At 43.2% G+C, this 24,521-nt stretch overlaps 2 protein-coding genes across 4 annotated transcripts; both read left to right on the top strand.

The window, feature by feature from the left end:
* Positions 1-3,199: 3,199 nt before the first annotated feature.
* LOC138836927 (keratin, type II cytoskeletal 6A-like) lies at positions 3,200-7,168 on the top strand. Of its 2 annotated transcripts, none has more exons than XM_070035640.1 (9): positions 3,200-3,733; positions 4,602-4,816; positions 5,105-5,165; positions 5,312-5,407; positions 5,518-5,682; positions 6,115-6,240; positions 6,369-6,589; positions 6,797-6,831; positions 6,936-7,168. In XM_070035640.1, the coding sequence occupies exons 1-9, from the start codon at positions 3,200-3,202 to the stop codon at positions 7,166-7,168; spliced, it is 1,686 nt and encodes a 561-aa protein (XP_069891741.1). The 2 variants fall into 2 exon arrangements, with proteins under 2 accessions (XP_069891741.1, XP_069891733.1); XM_070035632.1 differs by having other exon boundaries at positions 6,797-6,882.
* Positions 7,169-15,160: 7,992 nt separating this feature from the next.
* Positions 15,161-19,574, top strand: LOC138836914 (keratin, type II cytoskeletal 6A). 2 transcript variants are annotated; one of them, XM_070035621.1, is made up of 9 exons: positions 15,161-15,694; positions 16,217-16,431; positions 16,746-16,806; positions 16,953-17,048; positions 17,159-17,323; positions 17,884-18,009; positions 18,759-18,979; positions 19,154-19,188; positions 19,293-19,574. In XM_070035621.1, exons 1-9 carry the CDS (start codon positions 15,161-15,163, stop codon positions 19,523-19,525), a joined length of 1,686 nt encoding a protein of 561 aa, XP_069891722.1. In that variant the 3' UTR covers positions 19,526-19,574. The 2 variants fall into 2 exon arrangements, with proteins under 2 accessions (XP_069891722.1, XP_069891713.1); XM_070035612.1 differs by having other exon boundaries at positions 19,154-19,239.
* The last annotated feature ends 4,947 nt before the right edge of the window (positions 19,575-24,521 follow it).

Here is a 24,521-nt window from a genome sequence, read left to right as displayed (position 1 = left end):
CCCCAGGACTGGTACAAGGTCCCATGATTTCCCTTATTTGCAATAACTAATATATGTCTGGGACAAGTAGGAAAAGGTCAAAAGCTATGTATATATGACCAGATAAGATGAAGTTAAGCGAAATGAACCCCAAGATAGGGACACAAGTGGTTTTTTTTTTCTTGCTTGCTATTGTTTCTAATGTGTTTATAAGGTACCATGTGATTTTTTTTGTTGCTTTGTATGTTCCTCCCCTATGGTATAACTGCTGTTTTCACTGTATTTGATGTCGGTATAATTTGGGGAGAAGAAGGGAAAAAACAAAATATATAACTAGGGATACAGGTGGACCCATTGAAACAATGAGATGTACATGACACTATGTTGAAAAATGAACTTTACAATTTAGGTGGGGGTGGGGTGGTGGGAGAAGTGTAGTTGTGGAGGTGGGAGGAAAGGGATGGTAGGGGAAAAACAAAGGAGGAGGCAACAATGCTTGATAAGAAATGTACTCATTACCTTGCTCATGTAACTGTAACCCCTCTGTACAGTATTTTCACAATAAAAAACATAAAAAATGAAAGAAAGGAAGGAAGGAAGGAAGAAAGGAAGGAAGAAAGGAAGGAAGGAAGGAAGAAAGGAAGGAAAGAAGAAAGGAAGGAACAAATAGAGGAGAAAATATACTTGGTGCCAAGCCTAGGGTTGGAGACAAAGTTAAACCATCTCTGTCCTGCTCAGTGACTAATGGAAGGTCCTTGTTACTATGAAATGATAAACTTCATTTGGTAGAGAGTCCATGCTTATCTTCAGAAAAAGATAAAATGAAGACTGAGGGGGTTGCAGGTGCTGGCTTTGTAAGCACAGCCAAACACCAAGAGTGGATGAACTGAGAACCGGTTCCAGAGGAGGGAGATCAGCCCTCTTGGTTGCTGCCAAAGATGGATTCTCTCTGCTCACATTGTTTCCTCCCAGATATCCAGTAAATGTAGTTCATCCTTTGCTCTGTGCTGCTGCTCTGAGCTCCTGCAAGCTTGCAAGTGCTTGCTGGATGCTGTTTGCTCTCCAGCCTGCTGTGGCTCTTGCAGGTACAGAAGCAAACTCCAACACATGCTTCTTAGGTCCTTAGTACCACACACCAAACATGCATGGATGGTCTCACTTCTTTCACTGTCCTTCACCCAGCCCCCAACACATATAGATGTATGCTGCATCCGTGGTCCTGTTCTTGAAGCTTCTATAGATCAAGCTTTTATCCATGGTACTTTTTCTTGAATATACTACACTCAGCTTCCTCATGATTCCTTATGATAATGAGAGTAGCTCCTCCTCATTGAGAACTTAGATGCTGGGCATTATGCTGCGGCTTTTACATCTTCTTGCAGCCTCACAACAACATTGTACGGTAGGAATCATTTCCACCTCATTGACAGGTATCTAGCATAGCACAAAAAGGTTTAATAATTTGCATAAAGAACCCTGGTCTGACTCCAGGAAACATGCTCAGAAATAAGGCTTGATAAAGTTTTTTCTTTAAAGGAATAGAATTCTTTCAGCTTTGCAAGTCACAATCTTTCCTGCCCTTGTTTGTAGTCTGGAAGCTGCCATTGACATTGCACACTGACAATGATATAGAACAAATAAAGGTTGCTACCACCACCCAACTTGCCCATGATTCTTCCCCATCCTTATGCCACCCATGACACACCTAAAGCCCCTGACCCAAGGGGATAGAATGAATCAGTGCACTGGACCATGAGCTGGGGCATTTGTTTCCCAGAACTGGGTGGAAGTGCATTCTTCCTGAACCATTGTGCAACCAGGGTGGAGGGAGGACAACTGCTTCCGTTGTCTGGAGAAGGTGTTTCGTTCCTGCCCAGATGCTGAGTTAGTAGGAGACTCCCTCCCTTACTGGATTCTGTGCCCTCAACAGGTTGGGGAGAAAGATCTGCATTTACAACAGCCCTTTGTAGACTCATGTTGATGTGGGAGTAGGTCCCTTGTAGCCACGTGGTCCTGGAGAAGAACACACCTAGAATTGTCAGTTCTCCCCACATACTGTACTTCATGGGTGCCCTGGAAAAAGTGAACCTCATTCTTAACTATTTCTCATTGGACAGCTTGCCTTCCCTCGGAGCAGCTGTCTAGAAGAGTTGAGATATCCAACAGGAGTTAAAACTTACTTGTGTAATCATCACACCTGTAAGGACACATTGTGGTGATTCATTGCTTCCGTGTGCCCCTTAACATTCTGTACACGCCCTACTGATTCTTGATTTTTGACTCCAAAAAAAAAAAGTCAAATTCTTGGAATTTCCTTAGCGATTTTTATCTTCTTCACTTAAGAGGTGCTTTAAGATCTAAGTAAACGTTCTAGAACATCAGAGAGAAGATTGCCTATGAGTTTTCACTGGAAAGACAACTTTCCATGAGAATCAGATCGATGTGTGAATAAGTAGTAGTGAGGGAGGGACTGGTGGATGGAGACTTCCTCTGAGGTCAGGAGGCATCTATTCCTGTCCTTCTGAAAGTGCCAGGTGGGCAATGTATCACAGGACACAGAAAATGTTGCCTAGAATGAAAAAATAATAAATGTCATCTCAAGGGGGATGATAGCTGTAAACCATCCCAATCCAGATCACAATCCACCAGGAAGTACCACCAAGAACAACAGATAGGACTGGCTCAAACTTGGTGAAAAAGTTTTGCAGGCCATTTCTTGTTCAGGACCTTGGGTAAACAATGGTATGCCCTCAGAGACAGAGAGTCCCACTCAGATAGGATGGGACGTACAGGTGGAAGAGAAAACCTGTGTGGTAAGGGGGCACGCAGGGAGTGGCTGAATAAGCAGAAGGAAGGGACAATTATCACAGATCAGCTCCTTGTCTCCTTTGTTTGAGACATGACTAACTGATGACTTCAGTGACTTTATATCCAGGCTCATTGTGTTAAGATCAAGTCAAGGCTGGAAGGCAAGAGAATTTCTCCATGACTAAAGGAAGCCAAAAAGCAACCTTCAGTTTCATTCCTTTCTAGAAGGTGGGGGTGATCTCATTATTTGTAAAGCCCAGCCCTTCCCACTCTGCAAGCTCACCTGTCAGGACTCAGCCCAGCCTCTCAGCACCCCATATAAGCAGCTGTCCAGGGCACAGCTCACTCATCTGTCCCCTAGCTCTGCCCTGCAGTCTCTCTCCATTCTCCAGCCTTCAAATCTCCAGGAACCATGTCTAGCAAAACCACCATCAGGAGCCAAAGCAGCAGCCGCAGGGGCTTCAGCTCTGGCTCAGCCAGAGTGCCTGGGCTGAGCCGCTCTGGCTTCAGCAGTGTGTCTGTGTGCCGCTCCAGGGGCAGCGGTGGCATCGGGGCAGTGGGCACAGGCTCTGGTTTTGGCAGCAGGAGCCTCTATGGCCTGGGCAGCTCATCGAGGATCTCCATGGCAGGGGGCAGCTGTGGCATCGGAGGTGGATATGGCAGCAGAGTTGGAGGCAGCTTTGGCTTTGGAGGTGGAGCCGGCAGTGGATTTGGTTTTGGCGGTGGTAGCTTTGGGATCAGTGGTGGCGGCGCTGGCTTTGGTGGTGGCTATGGGGGCTCAGGCTTCCCCGTGTGCCCCCCTGGAGGCATCCAAGAAGTTACCATCAACCAGAGCCTCCTGACTCCTCTCAACCTGGAAATCGACCCCACCATCCAGCGGGTGAGGACTGAGGAGCGTGAGCAGATCAAGACCCTCAACAACAAGTTTGCATCTTTCATCGACAAGGTGAGCAGAAGGCTAAGCCCTGCCTTTGGGCATTCAGAGGACCCAGTAACAGACACAAAAAGCTTCCTACGGAAGGGAGCTAAGACAGGGGACCTCAGAATGTCTTCTCAAAGGGATGCTGGATATGAGCCAGGAGAGGGAACATGTAGAACTCTTCAGGGTCCTTCATATATCTCAGTCCTACTGACAATGTGCCCAGAAGGAAGAGCTGATGGAAAGGGTGATGTCTCCCTTCCTTAGGCTCTAAGAGATTACAAAGATGTCTGTGTTTTGGGAATAGCAATTCCACTCAGGGGTCTTGTAAGAAGGAGTTAAAACAAAAAAGCAAAGAAAGAAAAGAAAAAACAAGCAAAAGATTTCTCTGGCTATATTAAGGGAAAGATTAAAAACATTTATTTAATAGGTAGAAATGCTAATCTATTCTAGAAACAGAAGGTGACCATAAAATGAGGTAAAATGAGTCTATTCTGGAATGAGATGCCTGCACCCGGTGGGAATTGAGGTGGGAATCACATTCTTAGGCCAGGGTTGGATTCTTTACACCTGAGATACCATCCCTAATGAGAAGACCTTTGTACATTTATGTCAGTATATACGACTTTAAAACTAGACTTGGCAGTGTGCCTAGACACAGGAGACAAAATTGACTCCATAACTGGGAATGCAAAAGACCCTCATTGGTCCATAGGTATTTCTCTGGTGGGTCTGTGTGATGCCAATGTTCAAAGATTGGCTAAAGAGAAATCTCAGCCTGAGCCCAGGACCGTAGGCCAGGAAATGCCGAGAACCTGCTAACAGACAGTCTATTCTTTTGACCTTTGCCTAACAATTGACCACTTTCTTTCTTACACACCCTCCTTTATCCTAGGTGAGATTCCTGGAACAGCAGAATAAGGTCCTGGACACCAAATGGGCTCTGCTGCAGGAGCAGGGCACCAAGACTGTGAGGCACAACCTGGAGCCTTTGTTCGAGCAGTACATCAACAACCTCAGAAGGCAGCTGGACTCCATCACTGGGGAGCGAGGCCGCCTGGACTCTGAGCTGAGAGGCATGCAGGACGTGGTGGAGGACTACAAGAACAAGTAAGTTGAAGGGAGGAGAATGGCTGTTTCCAACACTCACCCCTCACAAACAGGGGGCACCATTCTTCAGTGAAATGTGTTCATAGAAAAGAAAATGGCAAACTGTTACCAGACAGCAGTATCTCTAAGATCAAATAGAGTTAGGAGAAAATAAAAAAGCGAAGTTTCAGATAAAAATTATCTTCTACATTTTGTGGGGACAGACAGGACAGACATAGACTATGTGGGATTGCAGGCTTTGCTTTCATCCACCCCTGGTTCAAATGTGTCAACCCTTCCTTCTCCTAGATATGAAGATGAAATCAACAAACGCACAGCAGCAGAGAATGAATTTGTGACCCTGAAGAAGGTGAGATGATCGACTCAGAGCTTCCAGTTCTCTGCTGAAGGAGAGCCATGGCTCTGTCTCTCTGGCCCATCCCACAGAAAGATGGGCAGAAAGGTGGAGATGGAGGCTCAGCTGACTCCTCCCTTGTTGGTGGGTTCTGTCTCTAGGACGTGGATGCTGCCTACATGAATAAGGTGGAGCTGCAAGCCAGGGCAGACGGTCTCAGGGATGAGATCAACTTCTTGAGAGCCTTCTATGATGCTGTAAGCTTTCCCCCTCTCCTTTATGCACTCTGCACAGTGGGAAGAGCTGGGAGTTGGGAAGCTCTGGTTCTTCACAGGCAGAGTTGACCTTTGCCCCCTGTGTTCTTCAGGAGCTGTCTCAGATGCAAACCCACATCTCAGACACTTCTGTGGTCCTGTCCATGGACAACAACCGTAGCCTGGACCTGGACAGCATCATTGCAGAGGTGAAAGCCCAATATGAAGAGATCGCTCAGAGGAGCCGTGCTGAGGCTGAGTCCTGGTACCAGACCAAGGTGAGCAGGGAGGTGGCAGATGTCAGGTATCCCTGTGTCCCTCACATTGAATAATGGAAAGATCTGCCTTCATTGAGAAAGGAAGATGAGTCCTACCATAACAAGTGTGTGCTGCACTATTAGAATTGACTTGTATAGCACTTAATGTTCCGTCTATGAATCAAAAATAAACTCAGAGGCAGGAGGAAAGCCACTGTAGATAAGGACTTAGATACCTTGAAGACATACTCTGAACTTTAGCTCTCAAAACACAGTTCTGACCCTGTCAACCCTTAGAGAACTCTGTGCTTTCCCAATAACAATGTCTGTGTCATACTTATGAATTATTCAATGTCCTTGTCACATGCTTTCTTGAGGAGAAGTCATTAGGTAAGAATGCTCATTTGAATGTGAAAGAGCTCATTGAGTTTTCTCTTTTCAACTGACTTACAGTACGAGGAGCTGCAGGTCACAGCAGGCAGACATGGGGATGACCTGCGCAACACCAAGCAGGAGATTGCTGAGATCAACCGCATGATCCAGAGGCTGAGATCCGAGATCGACCACGTCAAGAAGCAGGTACTGTGAGCAGAAACAGTCAGAATTCATTGTTAAATCATATCCTTGGACTCTATGGGGGAATGAATATAGCTAACCATGTCCGAGGACTACAGCATAAATCTATCTCCCTCGTTTTCCCCTCCTAGTGTGCCAGCCTGCAGGCTGCCATTGCTGATGCTGAACAGAGAGGTGAGCTGGCCCTCAAGGATGCCAGGAGCAAGCTGGAAGGCCTGGAGGATGCCCTGCAGAAGGCCAAGCAGGACATGGCCAGGATGCTGAAGGAGTACCAAGAGCTCCTGAATGTCAAGCTGTCCTTGGATGTGGAGATTGCCACCTACAGGAAGCTGCTGGAAGGAGAAGAGTGCAGGTGGGTACCACCTGCCTCCCCCAATTCTGAGACATCCCTACCATGTCAGGCACAGAGCACCAGGTGTGGGGATACTGGCTAAGACCATGTGACTACTCTGATACAACCTTTTGGAAGATGGTTCTTTGTGGACCATCCCTGGATTGCATTTCCCCACTAGGGTAAGGTGATAGCTGCCAGGGTCTCACTCTTCTGTTCTTCTTCCAGGTTGAGCGGTGAAGGCGTGGGACCAGTCAACATCTGTAAGTATCAAGTTGTGTGTCTTCCTGTCTCAGCCCTTGTGAGCTGGCTTGGTCTGGCACAGGGAGCTCACTGTGTGTGTCGTTTCCTTGTATCCTTCCCACAGCCGTGATGCAGTCCACCGTCTCCAGTGGCTATGGCAGTGCCGGTGGTGCCAGCAGTGGCTTAGGCCTAGGTGGAAGTGGCAGCTACTCCTACAGCAGTGGTCACAACCTGGGAGGTGGCTTCAGTTCCAGCAGTGGCAGAGGCATTGGGGGCAGCCTGAGCACCTCTGGGGGCAGCACCTCTACCATCAAATACACTACCACCTCCTCCAGCAGGAAGAGCTACCGGCACTAAAGTCTACCACTGGATGTGGTCCCTGGATGCTCTCCTTACCTCTGGCTGCAGAGCCCCTCTGCTCAGGTGTTTGTCCTTCTCTGTTCTCCTGCCCCTGCTCTCTAGTTGGAGCTGAGGATGCCACAGGCCCTCGGTGTTCCTCTGTCAGACCTCATGGCTCACCTGTAAAATGTCAACCTCTGACTAAACATCACAATTCATGTACATGTGGTGCTCCCTTCATTCCTAAGTCATCAAGGTCTTGCTTCATTTGTTCTATCTCTGAGGCCAAGCCTGATGAGAAAAAGGATCTCTGCCCAGTTTATTCTAGAAATCTCTCTTTGGGTCTTACTCCAGAACAAGGCAGCTCCTCTATAATTCCCAGTGGCCCCAAAAATGCCCATGGGACACTCCTGTGAACCACCCTGGTGATAGCTGTGATTGCACTTCGATGAGTCCTGTGACTTAGAGCCTCTCTCTTTATGATGTTGTCTCTTTGCTTTGCTTTCTTGTAATTGCTCAATAAAGCAGATTTATAATGTAATTCACCTCTCATTGTTGCCTTTCTTTAGTTTCAAGGGTTCTTAACTTTTTCATAGAAGGGGTGTCTGAAATGTCCTTTTCACATTCTATGAGTTTCTCTTTTCTCCTTTAGAGACAGTTAGTAAGTAGCAGTTTGCTATCCCGATGCTCAGGATGCCTGCCCAGATCAATTCCAGCTAGATTCTTACCAAGCAAATGGAGGAATCTGGCTCACCATTAGTAGACATTCTGTTTTAACTTTCCATACTTGTAATTAATAGTGTATTCTCTCTCATGTGAGCTCTAAGACCTTTTGTCTCTTATGTCAGAGCTAGACCATTATGTTCAATTTGGGAATCATATCCTTGGTTAATTACAAGTGATGTGACCAGAATGTGAAATATTAGCTGTATAATCATGTATTCCCTCATGACCAAGAAGCCTGCCTGATGTCAGGTAACAGTAGCCATGAATAGCTTTCGAACTGGAGCTACACTTCTAGAAATGTCCTGAGGAAATTTATGAACCCAGAAAGGTGTGTGGATGGGGGTGTGTATCTCAACTCAACATTCTCCACAACCCAGAAAACTTGGAGCCATTGACGTTGGTCATATTAAGGACCCAAATACTTAGGTAATACTCAAACTTTTATTTTTCTTCATGTGGGAACAAGTAGCAGAATATTCTTTCTTTCTTTTACTCTCAGTACATCATAGAGACTCAAAAAAAACTTACTCTCCAGGTTATTGATCAGAAAGGATAATTCTATTCCTCTCTCAGGAATGATTTGTTCTGCTTTAATGTCTTGGAAATGGTTGAGTGAAAATCCAGAATAAAGGTTGGGTTAAATCAGCTAGCTCTGACTCTCCTAGGCTTGCTAGTGACTTTTATCATCCTAACTTTCCAAATCTCTCCCCCCCACACACAAAATACTAACTCTCAGATTGTCACAAAAAGTAAATAAACTCTCAGATTCTCGTCTCATAGGATATGACTGGTACTTCTGGATCTTTCTGTGTTATTATCTTCTCTATTCACATTTCATTGCTCCCAGGCAATATGGTTCTTCCCAGAGCTTCTCTGGTAGCAGAACCTAAATAAGGTTCTGATAAAGACTACAGAAAGGTCTGTATAAAGACTGATTCTGAAAGCTAAACACCTTTTCCACATACATGTTTCTATGAGAAAGAATACAAAGGAATATTGTCAAGTAAAAGGAATATTGTCCAGCAAAACACCAAAAGGAAGTTAATAATATATGGGTGTACATAAAATTAAAAAAAATTTTGGGGTCTGGTCGGGGGGCCTGAACTCTGGGCCTGTGCGCTGTCCCTCAGCTCTTCAGCTCAAAGCTAGCACTCTACCACTTGAGCCACAGCACTATTTCCAGCTTTTTCCTTTTTGGTTATGTGGTGCTGAGGAATCGAACCCAGGGCCTCATGCATGCAAGGCAAGCGCTCTACCATTGAGCCACCTTCCCAGCATTATTTACTATAGGTTCTTCCTATAGGTATAATCCCTGTTTTCACTGTATTTGATTCCAGTACCCTTCATCTTGTATATACATTTTTCTAATTTGGGGAGGGGAAGGGAAATAACAAAATGGTGAGACAAGGATTCAGGTTGACCCATTGTAACAATGAGATGTACAAGACAGCATGTTGAAAACAAACTTTACAACTTTGGGGAGAGAGGGGGTAGGAGGAGTTGGGGAGGTGGGGAAGAAAGTGATGGTAGGGGAAAAACAAAGGAGGGGTAACAATAATCAATAGGAAATGTACTCATTACCTTACTCATGTAACTGTAACCCCTCTGTACAGTATCTTTACAATAAAAGAATTTACATAAAAAGAAAAAAAATTAAAATTTTATAGTCCATGAATGCAAAAATATAATAGAGATATAACAAAGAACTTGATGTCAAAATTTGATAGCTTAGATTAAACAGGCTATATTCTAGAAGGCACAAAATACCCATTTCACACCAAAATAAATCAGTTGTTAGAATGTCCATAGAGCAATTGAGCATATTAAGTCTAAACTCTACATAACTCTAAAACTAAGCAACGGGTTATATTTTATTGTTAAAAAATTTCAACATTTTTTAAATGAAGTTGTACCAAACTGTGTGTGTGTGTGTGTGTGTGTGTGTGTGTGTGTGTGTGTGTGTGTGTGTGTGTGTGTGTGTACATTCATGATTCATGCTGGTATTACAGTTTGAACTCAGGGCTCTGAACTTTGACTCAGCTTTGTCAATCAAGGCTGGCACTCTACTACTTGGGCCACACTTCCAATTCTGTTTTCTTTTCTGATAGTTTGAAATAAGAATCTTTCAGATTTGTCTGCCTGGAATGGTTCCAAACTTCAATCGTCAGACCTCACCTCAGCTTTCTGAGTAACTAGGATTACAGGCAGTTCTGGTATTCAACTGTACTAAATGTTCATAATCTCACAGAAGCAGAAGGAGCAATGACTCATTCTCTATAGTGTCACTATAACACCAAAACTAGATAGTGACATTTCCAGAAAGAAGAGCTACAACCCAAAACTTCTTATATAGCCACAGAAATGTTCAATGAAATGTATCAGATTGAATTCTACCGACATATAGACAATTACATACCATGAACAAATGTCATGTATTGTAAATGTGTGAAGCGATTCCAGCACTCAAAAGCAATCAACAACACCTAATAGGAGGTACCTTTTGTGTGTGTGCCAGTACTGGAGCTTGAACTCAGGGCTTTGTGTTCTTGCTGGCTTTTCCACTCAAGACTGGTACTTTACCACTTGAGCCACACATCCACTTCTGTTTTGGTTTGCTGTGTAAGTAAAGATAAGAGTCTCACAGATTCATCTATGCTGGCTCAGATTTGAACCTCAATCCTCAGATCTCAGGTTCGTGAATAACTAGGACTGCAATGTGTGAGTCACCAGCACCCAGCTTAGTTATATGCATTCTAGCTGATGAATGTACTACAGTAGCATACCATTACTATCCAAAGTCGATAATTTGGATCCGAATTCAGTCTTGTTGTTTTACCTATTATGTGTTTTTGGGAAAAATGCATGTTTACATTTGAACATGTATCAACCACTATAGCCTTTAATATAACAGCAACATATAGTCTCATCCTAAAGTCTACTATACTCAACCTATTCATCCCTCCCTCTCCCAACTCTGAGTGTCATTCATGCTTTTACCATCTTCCGTAAAAGTTAGACTCTCATGGTTTGTAGACTTTTCGGATTGACTTTTCTCATTTAGTAATATTCATGCCCTGTCATAGCATGATAACTCATTTTATAGTGCTTCATTATACTCCATTGTCTTGATGTACTGATTTATGTATCCATTTACCTACCAAAGGACATTTTGTGCCTTCAGGTTTTTGGCAATTAGGATAAAGCTGCTTCAAAAACCCACATCAGCATGTAGGTTTTTGTGCAATTCATTTTTTCACCTCATTTGGGAGGGCTGTGGTTGCTGGGCTGTCTGGAACAAGTATGCTTAGGTTTGAAAGACACTGCCAAGTTGTTTTCCAGTGTGGTTGTGACACATTGTGCTCACCCAGCCATGCAGGAGAGAGCTTGTGTCTAACATTTTATGCTGTCAGAGCTCTGAATTTTGGACATTGTAACAAACACTATGTGGTGATATCTCATTGTCATTTTAATTCTCTGATGACCTATGACATGGAGCATCTACAAGTCAGCATATGCTAAATTGTCAACAGTTACTTTATTCAGTGAGGTCCTTTTTAAAAACTAGTTCATTTTGCTGGACTCTGGTGGCTCATGCCTGTAATCCTAGCTATTCAGGAGACTGAGTAGTTAAGGATCTCAGTCTAAAGCCAGCCCAGATAGGAAACTCTATGAAACTCTCATCTCCAATAAACTATTCAGTAAAAGCTGAAAGTGAAGCTGTGGCTCAAGTGATAGAGCACTAGCCTTGAGTACAAAGAGGCCCAGTGTCCAGCCCAGAGTTTAAGACCAAGGACTAGCAAAAACAAAAACAAATGAAAAAACCTAGCTCATTTTATAATTAGGTTGTTTTATGTACTTATTGTTGCATTTTAAGAGTTCTTTGTACATTATTAATGACAGTTTATTATTGGCAAATATTTTCTCCAGTCTGCGGTTTGACTTCTCCTTAACATTGGCTTTTACAGAGAAGAACTTCTAATTTTTTTAAATTTTATTTTATTGTAAAGATGCTATACAGAGGGGTTAGATATATGAGTAAGGTAATGAGTAAATTTCATGTTGAGCATTGTTACCTCCTCCTTCGTTGTTCTTCCACTATCGTTTCCCTGCCCTACCTCCCCCACCCCGAAGTTGTAAAGTCCATTTCCAATATGCTGTCTTGTGGGTATTATTGTTGCACTGGGTCATCCTGTGTCCTTGTTTCAATGTTAGAACTTTTAATTTTAATGAAGTCTTATTTATCAATTATTTCTCTTACGGTTGATGACTTGCCATGCAAAGATCAAGACCCAATTCAAAGATAGCAGAAGCAAAACTGAGGACATAGCCCGAGTATTAAAGCATCTTTCTAACAAGCACCAACTTTGAATTCAAACCCAAGTACCACAAAAAAGACAAGAAAGGAAGAAAAAAGAAAGAGAGAAAGAAGCAAGCAAGAAAGAAGAAAGAACATGTAGATCTAAATTGGGAGGTTAATAATCCCAGTATCTCTACACAGTGATCCAGAGTCCCATAACAATCAATAACCCTATTCTAGACTAAGTCCCAAAGAAGCCAGTACTGCAATCAAAAACACAGACAAAGACCCTGAACAAGCTGATGTTTTAGCTTAAGTTTGAAGGTAGAAAACAGCAATGTCTCAGCTCAGAGGCAGTCCCACAGAGGATTAGCACTTGGCCTTTTATTATAGTCATACCTTAAACAGAGTAAAACAGCCTGTCTGAATTAGGACAAAGAGATTGGCCTTAGTCAGTTAACAAACTTGAATTTTGATCTCATCCAGAAATACTCTTACAGATATACCTAGAATTATGTGTAACCAAATATCTGGGCACTCCTAGGCCTAGTCAAGTTGATGGCATTGGTGCTTATTAGCAGCATTTTAATGATGAGACAAAGAAAGCAGAGAGCTTGTGAGCTATAGTGCAGTGATCTTTGCTGGGTTAACTGAATTAGAGAATTACTCAGCTGTGTGTCATAATGAGAATTCCTGTTAGCCAGGAAATAGTCCTGTTTTTTCCTTCCACATACTTCTGAAGATGTCTATTTCAAAAATAAGAACTGCTCAGAAAGGAACCATTGCAGGACCTACAAAAGATCTGTGGACTCAGGCAAGAAAGCAGTTGACAAAGCAAAAGGCACTTAACACTCAGTAAAAAAAATGTCACAATGAAATATTAGCAAATGCAAAGTAAGATAATTAAATGCAAAGTAAGAGAATTAAGAAACAATATAGTGAGAGAGCAAAAGATTACATTAGCTGGCAGAGTTTAGAAAAGGGACAGAAAAAAAAACCATAAAGGCACATACATGGATGAAGACTAACTTGAAAACAGCACAAAGAGAAGCATAAGGCTGCTTGCCACTTAGGGACATGCAAGGAAAGACAAGCAGTTAAAAACAGTATACAGTTAAGAAAGGGGATCTAGAATGCTTAAAACACATAGAAAAATTGGAGACAGGAGAGATGATGTGGATACAACAAGAATAACCAGAAAAGACAACATATGTAATATATAATATATATGTAATATGTATAACATATATATTACATATGTGTTACTTATATAAAACATTTTCAATATTTATATGTCCGTGAAAATGTTCATATCTGCAAAAGAAACAGCCCTACCCATGCGCACACATGCACACACACACACACACACACACAAATGAACACATCTCACAAAAAAACAAAACAAAACAAAAACCAACTGAAGTTCCTAGAAGGAACTAAAAACACTGTTTTTCTTATGTATGTAGAAATTGGTGGGGAAAACCTTAGCATGTTTTGATCCTTAAACACTTATTACATACTCAATTTGTAAATAGATAAAAATAACAAATGTGTATTTAAATAGGCATACTGCTATATATACTTCTGAAACATGTCGATAAATTAGAGAGTCTTATTAAGCTTCATGTTTTGAATATAGGAAACAGGAAAGAAAGAGTACCATGCAGAATAAAACACCATGAGCAAGTAGAGAGATATAAAGATTAAACACTGCACAGTCATTTACAAGTAAACTGCTAAGAGAAAAAAATTATGGCAAGGGGAGTGGATAATGTAAATTACTTAAACAGATATTGTTGAACAGTATAAAATAAAACATGAAGCTTATCTGGCTGATTCGGACAAACAAAAATATTTTTAAATCAGTAAAACTACCAGGTGCTGATGGTTTATACCTATAATCCTACCTACTCAGTAGGCCTGAGATATGAGGATAGCAGTTCAAAGTCAGAACAAGTAGAAAAACTCTTGAGACTCATACTCAATTAACCAGCAAAAAGCTGGAAGTGGAGCTGTGGCTCAAGTGGTAGGATGCCAGTCTATAACAAAAAAGCTAAGTTTACTGTGTCCAGGTCCTGAGAGCAAGCCCCAGTACCAACACACACACACACACACACACACACACACACACACACACACACACACACACACACACACACACACACACACACACACACACACACTAATATTTTTAAAAATATGGAAGATTAGAATCAGTTGAATAATTCTTGATGTTATTGGATTTAAAGGTGTAAAAGTGATTTAAATCTATTGTGTTAAAGAATCCATTTTTACTTATAATATTAAAATACCTACAGGAAAATAATATGATTTCTAGGATGTGGTTTCAAATAATTTGTGGTCAGTGAGTGAAGAGAAAAGAAATGTGGAACAATAGGACTGGGGATGACCTAGCAATTGTTAAAATTAGGTGACAGGTATATGAAGGTTCATTATGAGGTTTCTCTCTGTGTTTAAATGTTATAGAAATGAATACAAGTCATATTTCACATTCCTAGTCATGGAAAGAAAACGGTCATCTTTCTATTAGCCTAAAGTAATCTCTAGTATCTTCCTGGGAGAAAAGACCACAGGTGGTACAGCCAGTACTGGGCACACTCTCCAACTCCAGGAGAACAGACAGAACCTTTGTTTGAGTAGTGACTAACTCTGAGATATGGAGAATTAAGAACTGACTTATTGCATTCAGATCAAGTCAAAACTGGCGTCCTGAGCATTTTTCCCTGACTAAAGAAAGTCAAAACTGCAACCTCAATATTTCATAACTTTTCTAATAATCCAGGTGTGATCTCATTATTTGTAAAGCCCAGCCCTTCCCACTCTGCAAGCTCACCTTCCAGGCAGGACTCAGCCCAGCCCATCAGCACCCCATATAAGCAGCTGTCCAGGGCACAGCTCACTCATCTGTTCCTTGGCTCTGCCCTGCAGTCTCTCTCCATTCTCCAGCCTTCAAAGCTCCAGGAACCATGTCTAGCAAAACCACCATCAGGAGCCAAAGCAGCAGCCGCAGGGGCTTCAGCTCTGGCTCAGCCAGAGTGCCTGGGCTGAGCCGCTCTGGCTTCAGCAGTGTGTCTGTGTGCCGCTCCAGGGGCAGCGGTGGCATCGGGGCAGTGGGCGCAGGCTCTGGTTTTGGCAGCAGGAGCCTCTATGGCCTGGGCAGCTCATCGAGGATCTCCATGGCAGGGGGCAGCTGTGGCATCGGAGGTGGATATGGCAGCAGAGTTGGAGGCAGCTTTGGCTTCGGAGGTGGAGCCGGCAGTGGATTTGGTTTTGGCGGTGGTAGCTTTGGGCTCGGTGGTGGCGGCGCTGGCTTTGGTGGTGGCTATGGGGGCTCAGGCTTTCCCGTGTGCCCTCCTGGAGGCATCCAAGAAGTTACCATCAACCAGAACCTCCTGACTCCTCTCAACCTGGAAATCGACCCCACCATCCAGCGGGTGAGGACAGAGGAGCGTGAGCAGATCAAGACCCTCAACAACAAGTTCGCTTCTTTCATCGACAAGGTGAGTTGTGGCCCTTCGGAATGCACCCTGTGAGTGGAGAGTAAATGCCAAACAAAGAGGGAAGAGGGAAGATCTACTAGGCTTTGTGTAGAGGCCTTCACACTGTGCAGGTGTGATCAGTTGTTTCTGTGTCTTGGCCTCAAGGCCCTCTTTCTTAACTGCACTGGCAGGCAGGGAGACTGAGTCTAATTTGTTCCCACCCAGAGGCTGCCCTCTTAGAGCTCCTGGTTTCAGCAGGGCCCTGATGAGCTCCCAGCCTCCTGTGAGGTGTGGATTGATGAACAGGGTGGATGTATTTATCAGACAGAAGCTGAGGGCCTTTGCAGAAGCAAAAGCCAGGGCCATGCTGCAGCCAGCAGTTCCTGGTGCAAATGGGTCCCACCTGCCCTAGAAGAGAGGGCCTGGGGTCTCAGTGTGGAATCCCCAAGTGGCCCTAGGACGCACCCCATCTGGGAGGCAGGACAATGAGTCTGTCATAGACAAGAGAAATCCAACCATCTTTTCACACTTGGCTCCCTCCAGGTGCGGTTCCTGGAACAGCAGAACAAGGTCCTGGACACCAAATGGGCTCTGCTGCAGGAGCAGGGCACCAAGACTGTGAGGCACAACCTGGAGCCTTTGTTCGAGCAGTACATCAACAACCTCAGAAGGCAGCTGGACTCCATCACTGGGGAGCGAGGCCGCCTGGACTCTGAGCTGAGAGGCATGCAGGACGTGGTGGAGGACTACAAGAGAAAGTGAGTTGAAGAAGAGAAATAGGCTCACATTTCTAAAGCACCAGGTGAACACTAATGGGGGTTCATGTGGGCATGATTCCTTAGCAATCATGCCTAGGCAAATAATAATCAGCAGTAACAGTAAATCTGCTCAAGGTGTAGATTTCCAGGAGGAGGGTGTGGATGGATAGGGGGAAGCAAAAAGTGGAAAATGAAGCATGAGTAAAATCATCTGTGGATTTGGACACTTGGATTCATGAGAAGTGTGGGATTACAGGTTGCTTTGATGTCATGCAACTTGCTGACTGAAACGTGTTAATCCCTTCTTCTCCTAGATATGAAGATGAAATCAACAAACGCACAGCAGCAGAGAATGAATTTGTGACCCTGAAGAAGGTGAGATGATCCACTGAGAGCTTCCAGTTCTCTGCTGAAGGAGAGCCATGGCTCTGTCTCTCTGGCCCATCCCACAGAAAGATGGGCAGAAAGGTGGAGATGGAGGCTCAGCTGACTCCTCCCTTGTTGGTGGGTTCTGTCTCTAGGACGTGGATGCTGCCTACATGAATAAGGTGGAGCTGCAAGCCAGGGCAGACGGTCTCAGGGATGAGATCAACTTCCTGAGAGCCTTCTATGATGCTGTAAGCTTCCCTCCTCTCCTTTATGCACTCTGCACAGTGGGAAGAGCTGGGAGTTGGGAAGCTCTGGTTCTTCACAGGCAGGGTTGACCTTTGCCCCCTGTGTTCTTCAGGAGCTGTCTCAGATGCAAACCCACATCTCAGACACTTCTGTGGTCCTGTCCATGGACAACAACCGCAACCTGGACCTGGACAGCATCATTGCAGAGGTGAAAGCCCAATATGAAGAGATCGCTCAGAGGAGCCGTGCTGAGGCTGAGTCCTGGTACCAGACCAAGGTGAGCAGGGAGGTGGCAGATGTCAGGTATCCCTGTGTCCCTCACATAGAATAATGGAAAGATCTGCCTTCATTGATTAACTGAATATGGGAGGAAAGAAGAATCTATTGAAAGAAATCTGTGGTTTTCCTTCATAAAATAAATATTCACTATTATGAGTTTACCTTAAAGAGTTTACTTTAAAGTAGATTTGCTCCTAGTTGTTAGTGCTGATTATCATTTACATAGAGTTGTGTCTACATCTCGAATGCATAGAGCCCAGAAGCAGGAGGAAAACTAATAGAAATAACAATCTAGGCATCTTTTCTTTAAACCTCACCCTGCCTGCTAGCTCTCAGTAGACAGCACAGACACTGCCAGTCCCTAGCACATTGCCACAGTCCTAGTTAGCATGGTCTACAGACCTCTGTTCAACCAAAGGTCATGTGGCATCAGATTTTCCTAAAATATATCATGAGAGATAAAAAACCCTTAGGTTAATAGTATTAGATGTCTGATTCTAAAGTAAAAATCCTCCTTTGTAAGTATGTGATCACATAGGGTTTTCTCTCTTTTTCAAGTACGAGGAGCTGCAGGTCACAGCAGGCAGACATGGGGATGACCTGCGCAACACCAAGCAGGAGATTGCTGAGATCAACCGCATGATCCAGAGGCTGAGATCCGAGATCGACCACGTCAAGAAGCAGGTAGGCTGGGGGACAGTGGTGAACAAAACCTTCTGTTCTTGCGAGGCCATCTAGTATTCAGTCATCAACTATCACTTGGGGGAGTTTCCCAGGGATTAGTGAAGCTTCAGAGAGGAGGTACCCACTGGTTAAAAGACATAATCATGATCGATGAATAGTGACAGAACCAGCTGCAATGATCAATGCTTTATGTAATGTGTATGTAAGAAAATTGCTTGACTTCTGAAATGCACAGACAGGATGGGAAATAGAAACATGAAAGCATGCATAACAGTGCTATGAATTTGCTCAGAATCCCAGGTGAAAGAGAGTAAGAGCAGTATAGCCCACATTCTTAGAGCTTCACCAATGGGACTAAGGCCCAAGAAATTCATGTGAAGACTTGATCATTTGTATAACCAAGTCCGGCATCTCTATGTGATCTTCCAAAATGCTCCTTGGATGTCTTTGGAGAAAGCAGTTCAAACAACTGGTGAGATCCAGTTCACCCAATACCCCTGGCCTTAAATACATTATTACATCTACCACCTCTATCATCTAGATCAGCATGTGGATGGTGAACCCAAAGAGTAAAGGCATGATTTACAAGACTAGACCAAATTTCAGACTGCAAAGACATTGGCCAGGAAGGATGATAGCTCCTAGTTGTGGGTTCTAGGACTTTTCCTCAATGGGAAAGAAGAAGCAAGGCTACTCTCCTGTGAGAGGATTAGACTATTAAATTCATTGGGCTTGTTTTCCCCTCCTAGTGTGCCAGCCTGCAGGCTGCCATTGCTGATGCTGAGCAGAGAGGTGAGCTGGCCCTCAAGGATGCCAGGAGCAAGCTGGAAGGCCTGGAGGATGCCCTGCAGAAGGCCAAGCAGGACATGGCCAGGCTGCTGAAGGAGTACCAAGAGCTCATGAATGTCAAGCTGGCCTTGGATGTGGAGATTGCCACCTACAGGAAGCTGCTGGAAGGCGAGGAGTGCAGGTGGGTACCACCACACGTGGCCCGTAAACTCTGAGGATACCTTCAGGATGTCAGGCACTGAGCATAAAGTTACAGGACACTGGTTAGAGCCATTACAGATATGGAAAGGGTCAGGACATGCCACAGAATGCAGGTGACAACTCCCTGGGTCTCACTTCTCTATTCTTCCTCCAGGTTGAGCGGTGAAGGCGTGGGACCAGTCAACATCTGTAAGTATCGAGTTGTGTGTCTTCCTGTCTCAGCCCTTGTGAGCTGGCTTGGTCTGGCACAGGGAGCTCACTGTGTGTGTCGTTTCCTTGTATCCTTCCCACAGCCGTGATGCAGTCCACCGTCTCCAGTGGCTATGGCAGTGCCGGTGGTGCCAGCAGTGGCTTAGGCCTAGGCGGAAGTGGCAGCTACTCCTACAGCAGTGGTCACAACCTGGGAGGTGGCTTCAGTTCCAGCAGTGGCAGAGGCATTGGGGGCAGCCTGAGCACCTCTGGGGGCAGCACCTCTACCATCAAATACACTACCACCTCCTCCAGCAGGAAGAGCTACCGGCACTAAAGTCTACCACTGGATGTGGTCCCTGGATGCTCTCCTTACCTCTGGCTGCAGAGCCCCTCTGCTCAGGTGTTTGTCCTTCTCTGTTCTCCTGCCCCTGCTCTCTAGTTGGAGCTGAGGACGCCTCGGTGTTCCTCTGTCTGTTCCTGCCATTCCAGACCCCATGTCAACCTCTGACTTCACATCATGGTTCACTGACATCTGATGCTCATTTTATCCCTTGGACTGTTTATCTTTGAGATCAAGCATGACAAGAAAAGAATCTCTTCCATCTTCATTCTCGAAATCTCTCTCTGGGTCCTTCTCCAGACTCAGGCAGGCAGCTTCCTTTTGATTTCCACTGGTCCATGTAAATCCCATCTGACCCCCGTGGGAGCCTCCTTCACAGTATCTTAAGTGAACAAGTGAAAAGTCCTATGAGGTGTAGAATCTCTTCCCTTGCCTTCTTGTAATTGCCAAATAAAGCAGATTTATAAAATAATGCACTGAAGTGTTTTCAATTCTTTTAGAGTGGCTATTTCTATTTTTGATGCACATTATGGCCTGCTGACATTCAGACCATATTTCATTCAAATTTCGTGTTACAGGAGTGGGGTGGGCTTATCTAATATTACTGTATACATTTGTGTCTCAGAATCCATGGCAGGCTGGTCCCAGTTCCCAGTCACTGGCTTCTGCTTTCCTCCATGTCCTGATATACAACAGAAGAGTATTTGCAAAACACCTATGCACATTCTCCCATATTCTTTACATATTCTATGCAACCTCTAACACCTAACACAATGTAAATATTTAGGGAATCCTGATAAGAAAAATTTAGGGCTTGAACTAAGGTCCTAAGTACTGTCCTTGAGCTTTGTTCAAGGCTAGTGCTCTACCACTTGAGCACAGCTCCACTTCTGGCTTTTTGGTGGTTAATTGGAAGTAAGAATCTCACAGGCTTTCCTGTCTAGGTTGACATAGAACCACAAGCTTCATATGTCAGCCCCCTGAGTCACTAGAATTACAGGTGTAAGCATACACGCCCAGCTAGATACAGTTTTTAAAAAACATTTTCTAAACACTGGTGCTGAATTTGAAGATGTGGCTCCATATGAAAGGAGCACTGACTGTGATAATTGTAGCCAGCATCTAGTGGATGGATTCCTCTGTCTTGGTTTCTGAGACCACACCCCCAGTGTTGACTTCAAGTGCAGAGACCTTGTTCTTGTCAATTAGAGCAAATGACATCTGAAATGAAGACTATACTTTTTATTTTCATTTAAAATTTCCTATGACCAGTAAACTTACCTGAGAACAAATGTGAAGAATGATTAAGTATGCTGGACTTGCACTTCCAGGATGTGGTCTGAGGAAATAGTGTAAATGCAGAAAGATGCACACACAGATGTGCGTTGCATAATCTCCAACACAGGAAACACAGAGATATTCCAGTTGAAAAATCCAGGATTCAAAGAACCAGAAATACTACTCAGATATTTATTTTCTTTGGGGGCAGGAGGGAGGCACAAAAACAAAACTAGAATGGGATCACTCCCTAAAATCTCAGAGATTCCAAGCAGCCCAGTTGGTGTTGTCAGAAGAGACGGACCTATTCTCCTTCTGAGAAGTGGATCACCTTGGTTTCCATCTGTGACTGAGTAAGGAAAGCCTTAGGACATGGTGTGTGGGTCAGTCAAGATGAACTTGTTTTTAGAGCTGTATCAGTTTCTTTTTCTCAAACGTGTGACACTTGTCTCCCTACAATTCTTGAACTGATTAATTTATAGGATGTAGTTCTGGATCCAGTTCCATCAGTATCTTTTTTTGTGTTATTTCTGATCATCTCCTTAGTGATGTAGGGTACTCTCTTACATTGCTACTTCCTTACTTCTTCCTATCCAGACTTTCCCAACAGTAGATATTAGATGACTCATATAAGCCCACCTCTAACATGTGCTGTCATGTATCTATGACATACAAAAGGGAAAAAAATAGAAAGGACAATCATCTTGTGTATAGCAATATATGAAATGAAGGTTTAAAAAGTTTGTGTAGGCATGAGGGTTTAAATAGATAAGATACAAACATCACATGAAGATTTAAACTATAATAAAGAATAACAACAAATAATTATCTGCCAATAAAATTGTGTGTTTTGATAAAAATGCACCACATCCTTGGAAAAATACCAGGTTTCACACAGAGAATGAGAATCAGAATTTCATATTCTCACTACAAAAATTAATTCAATAACATGTAACCTTGTAACTGGGACAGCACCAGTTCTCCACATGTACTTCCAGGAAATAAAAGTGCAGAGAGTTCTTTCTGTCTCATTTTAGGCAGACAACTCTCTTTTACCACTGGAGCTGCATAAAATCATTTTGAAAATCAATAAATACCTCTTATACACAGAGAACAAAATCTCAACAACATAGCAGCAACCTCGTCTATTAAGTATTAAAAGAATGATATACCATAGCCAAGAAGGTTTTGTTCTAATCAAAACCAAACAATACAATCTAGTCCCAGAAAGAACTGAAAAAAAATACCATGCAACTGTATCAATCAATGCAGGAAAAGTATATAGGATATAATCTTCAAATGTTTTAGAAATTACATTAACTAAATGTAATTAACAACTTAAAGTAAGAAGTTAATGATGAGACACTGGAACCTGCTCACTAAGTTTGACATTGAAACAAGCATGTCCTGTCTCATCACTGTTAGTGGCGGCATTGAAATGTTTAGTCCATCTAGAGAAATGAGATGAGAAAAAGAAATTAAAGTTACATTGGGTAGAAATATGTCCTAAGTGGAAAGGGAGAGACAAGGCTGACCTTAGGAGAACTGGGAACAGAGGTGTGTGTAAGACTATAAGAAAAGGAGCTCCGAGTAAGTACTGTGTTGTCAGTGATAATGCAGATCTCTTGGGGATATAGCTTAGTAATTCTGAACCTTCTGTACATGTGGATTAGTTAGTGTTCCCAGAGAAACAGAATATGTGCATGTACATGTATACACATATTTATATCTATATTGTATATTGTATATGCATAATCCACATCCAGATAAATTTAGAGGTAAAACCAAGGTGCAGAGAGAGAGAGAGAGAGAGAGAGAGAGAGAGAGAGAGAGAGAGAGAGAGAGAGAGAGAGATTGATTTATTATAACTTTCAAGACTGACAAGTGGTAAGATTTGTTAGCCAGTTGGAGGCACAGAACAACCAATGTTTCATTATGAATCCAAAGGCAGGATAAACACAGTCAGAAAGACAGTGGGGGAAAAGGGAATGTTTTCTGACTCAGCCTTTTTATTTTCTCCCTGTTTTACTAAGGGAATGAAGCCTGCTCACATCAACCAGGGAAATTTGTTCTACCTCAGTTGATCAATTCATGCGTTAATCTCATAGAAACGCACTCAGACACACTCAGAGTAGTTGCCTTTACCTGAAGTTAATCTGAACAACATACAATGTGAAACAGAACAATTAAATAAACAGATGGCAGATAGTGAGAGCCAAGCTTCTCCCTGATTTTCAGTGAGGATGCCAATAAGCCAGGGAACAGGTTAGAAGGAGCTCTACAATGATTTGGAGCTGGACACAGCAGTGTGAACTTACGTTTAAAGATCCAGATGGAATAGATGGAAATGAGTGTGTGTGCTCAGGTGAGAATATATATACACGACATCTTCTGTTCCCTAACAGGGTCTAGAAGAACAGTAGACTGGATAAAGCAGATTGACCTCTCAATGTAAGTAGCATCATGAGCTCAGTTGAATAGAAGAAAAGGCTGGAGAATACTCAAGCCCTGAACTTTGAACTGGTTCACTAGTAGCTACCAGAGATAGAGTATGTATCTACACAGGTAGAGAACTTGCCTAGTAAAATAAAAATACGATGTCTTTCCATGTTTAATAAATTAACAGGTACCAGCCTTGTATATACTTGGCATATCAGACTTTGCAGATTCACCTGTCTCCCCATGGTGTGGGTTGATCCTTTAAAGTAAATAGTGTTTCTCTGAGAATGTTTGCTAATAGGTGGTAGGATCCCTTGGACACTGGCTGAGTTTAGAGCCAGGGTCCAAAATGTACAAAAAGAACCTGGAGAATTTTGCTATGGTAGGAAGTAAGGAAGAACTTGGGTATCACTTTTTGTGTTGTTAAAATAAATTACATATGTCAACTTGAACTTTAAGTATGAAACCAATCCCAGTCATTCATCAGAATAAGAGTGAATTATGCTCCTAGAGGAAAAACACTATTTTTCCAAGGGCAAGTTACAACAGCAGCAGTATTTTTAAATATTTATTGTTTTAATTTAATTTAATTTGTTTTAGAGCAGGAGCCTTTCTATGTAGCCAAGGCTGGCCTGAGCTCACAATTCTCTTGCCTGTCTCCCCAGACCTGGAGAATACAAGCAGGCGCCTCCATGCCTGGCCCCACACATAATTCTCTCCTTTAAGAACCACTGCTGGTCCTCAAGGATGACTCACTGAGATGCCTTGTTCTCTCCAAGACCCTGAACAATGAGAAACTTTACTGTTTCAAGAAATGAAGTGCCTCAGTAGACATATGGGCCTAATTCATTTCACACAGAAATAGCCCCGGTTTCCAACCCATCTTTACTTTCAGATACATTCTCTACTACTCCATATCTAGTGTCACTGCATTATTTTGAGAAGACAGGGCCAGGGGTTCACTCTGTAGTTTAGATCTACCTATGTCCTCCAGCATAGCTAGAATGACAGGAGCACATTTGTGGAGATAGATATCTTTTATCCAGAGCTGGCTTCTCATGATCATTCTTCTGATGACCACCTGGATCTGTATGTATATATGTTTATACACAAAGCAGACTACTCAGATATACACAAACCATAAGTAGCATTTATTTACTGGTATAACTTTCTACAGCTATAAGAAGGAACTTCTTCTGCACAATACAACTCCCACACTTGTCTTGCATGGTCTCTGTCTCTCTTTCTCTCTGTATGTCATATACATACACAT

The sequence above is a fragment of the Dipodomys merriami genome, unplaced genomic scaffold, assembly GCF_024711535.1.
Source record: "Dipodomys merriami isolate MVZ:Mamm:240054 unplaced genomic scaffold, mDipMer1.0.p SCAF_10, whole genome shotgun sequence".
NCBI classification, from domain to species: Eukaryota; Metazoa; Chordata; class Mammalia; order Rodentia; family Heteromyidae; genus Dipodomys; species Dipodomys merriami.
Note: the sequence above shows the minus strand (reverse complement) of the source record. Positions and strands in the feature narration are given on the sequence as shown.

Coding starts and splice junctions, on each gene's coding strand:
- LOC138836927 (XM_070035632.1), top strand. CDS start 3,200: ATGTCTAGCAAAACCACCATCAGGAGCCAAAGCAGCAGCCGCAGGGGC. Junction 3,734..4,601: donor TTGCATCTTTCATCGACAAG/GTGAGCAGAAGG, acceptor CCTTTATCCTAG/GTGAGATTCCTGGAACAGCA. Junction 6,883..6,935: donor AGCCCTTGTGAGCTGGCTTG/GTCTGGCACAGG, acceptor TCCTTCCCACAG/CCGTGATGCAGTCCACCGTC.
- LOC138836914 (XM_070035612.1), top strand. CDS start 15,161: ATGTCTAGCAAAACCACCATCAGGAGCCAAAGCAGCAGCCGCAGGGGC. Junction 16,807..16,952: donor AATTTGTGACCCTGAAGAAG/GTGAGATGATCC, acceptor TTCTGTCTCTAG/GACGTGGATGCTGCCTACAT. Junction 17,049..17,158: donor TGAGAGCCTTCTATGATGCT/GTAAGCTTCCCT, acceptor TGTGTTCTTCAG/GAGCTGTCTCAGATGCAAAC.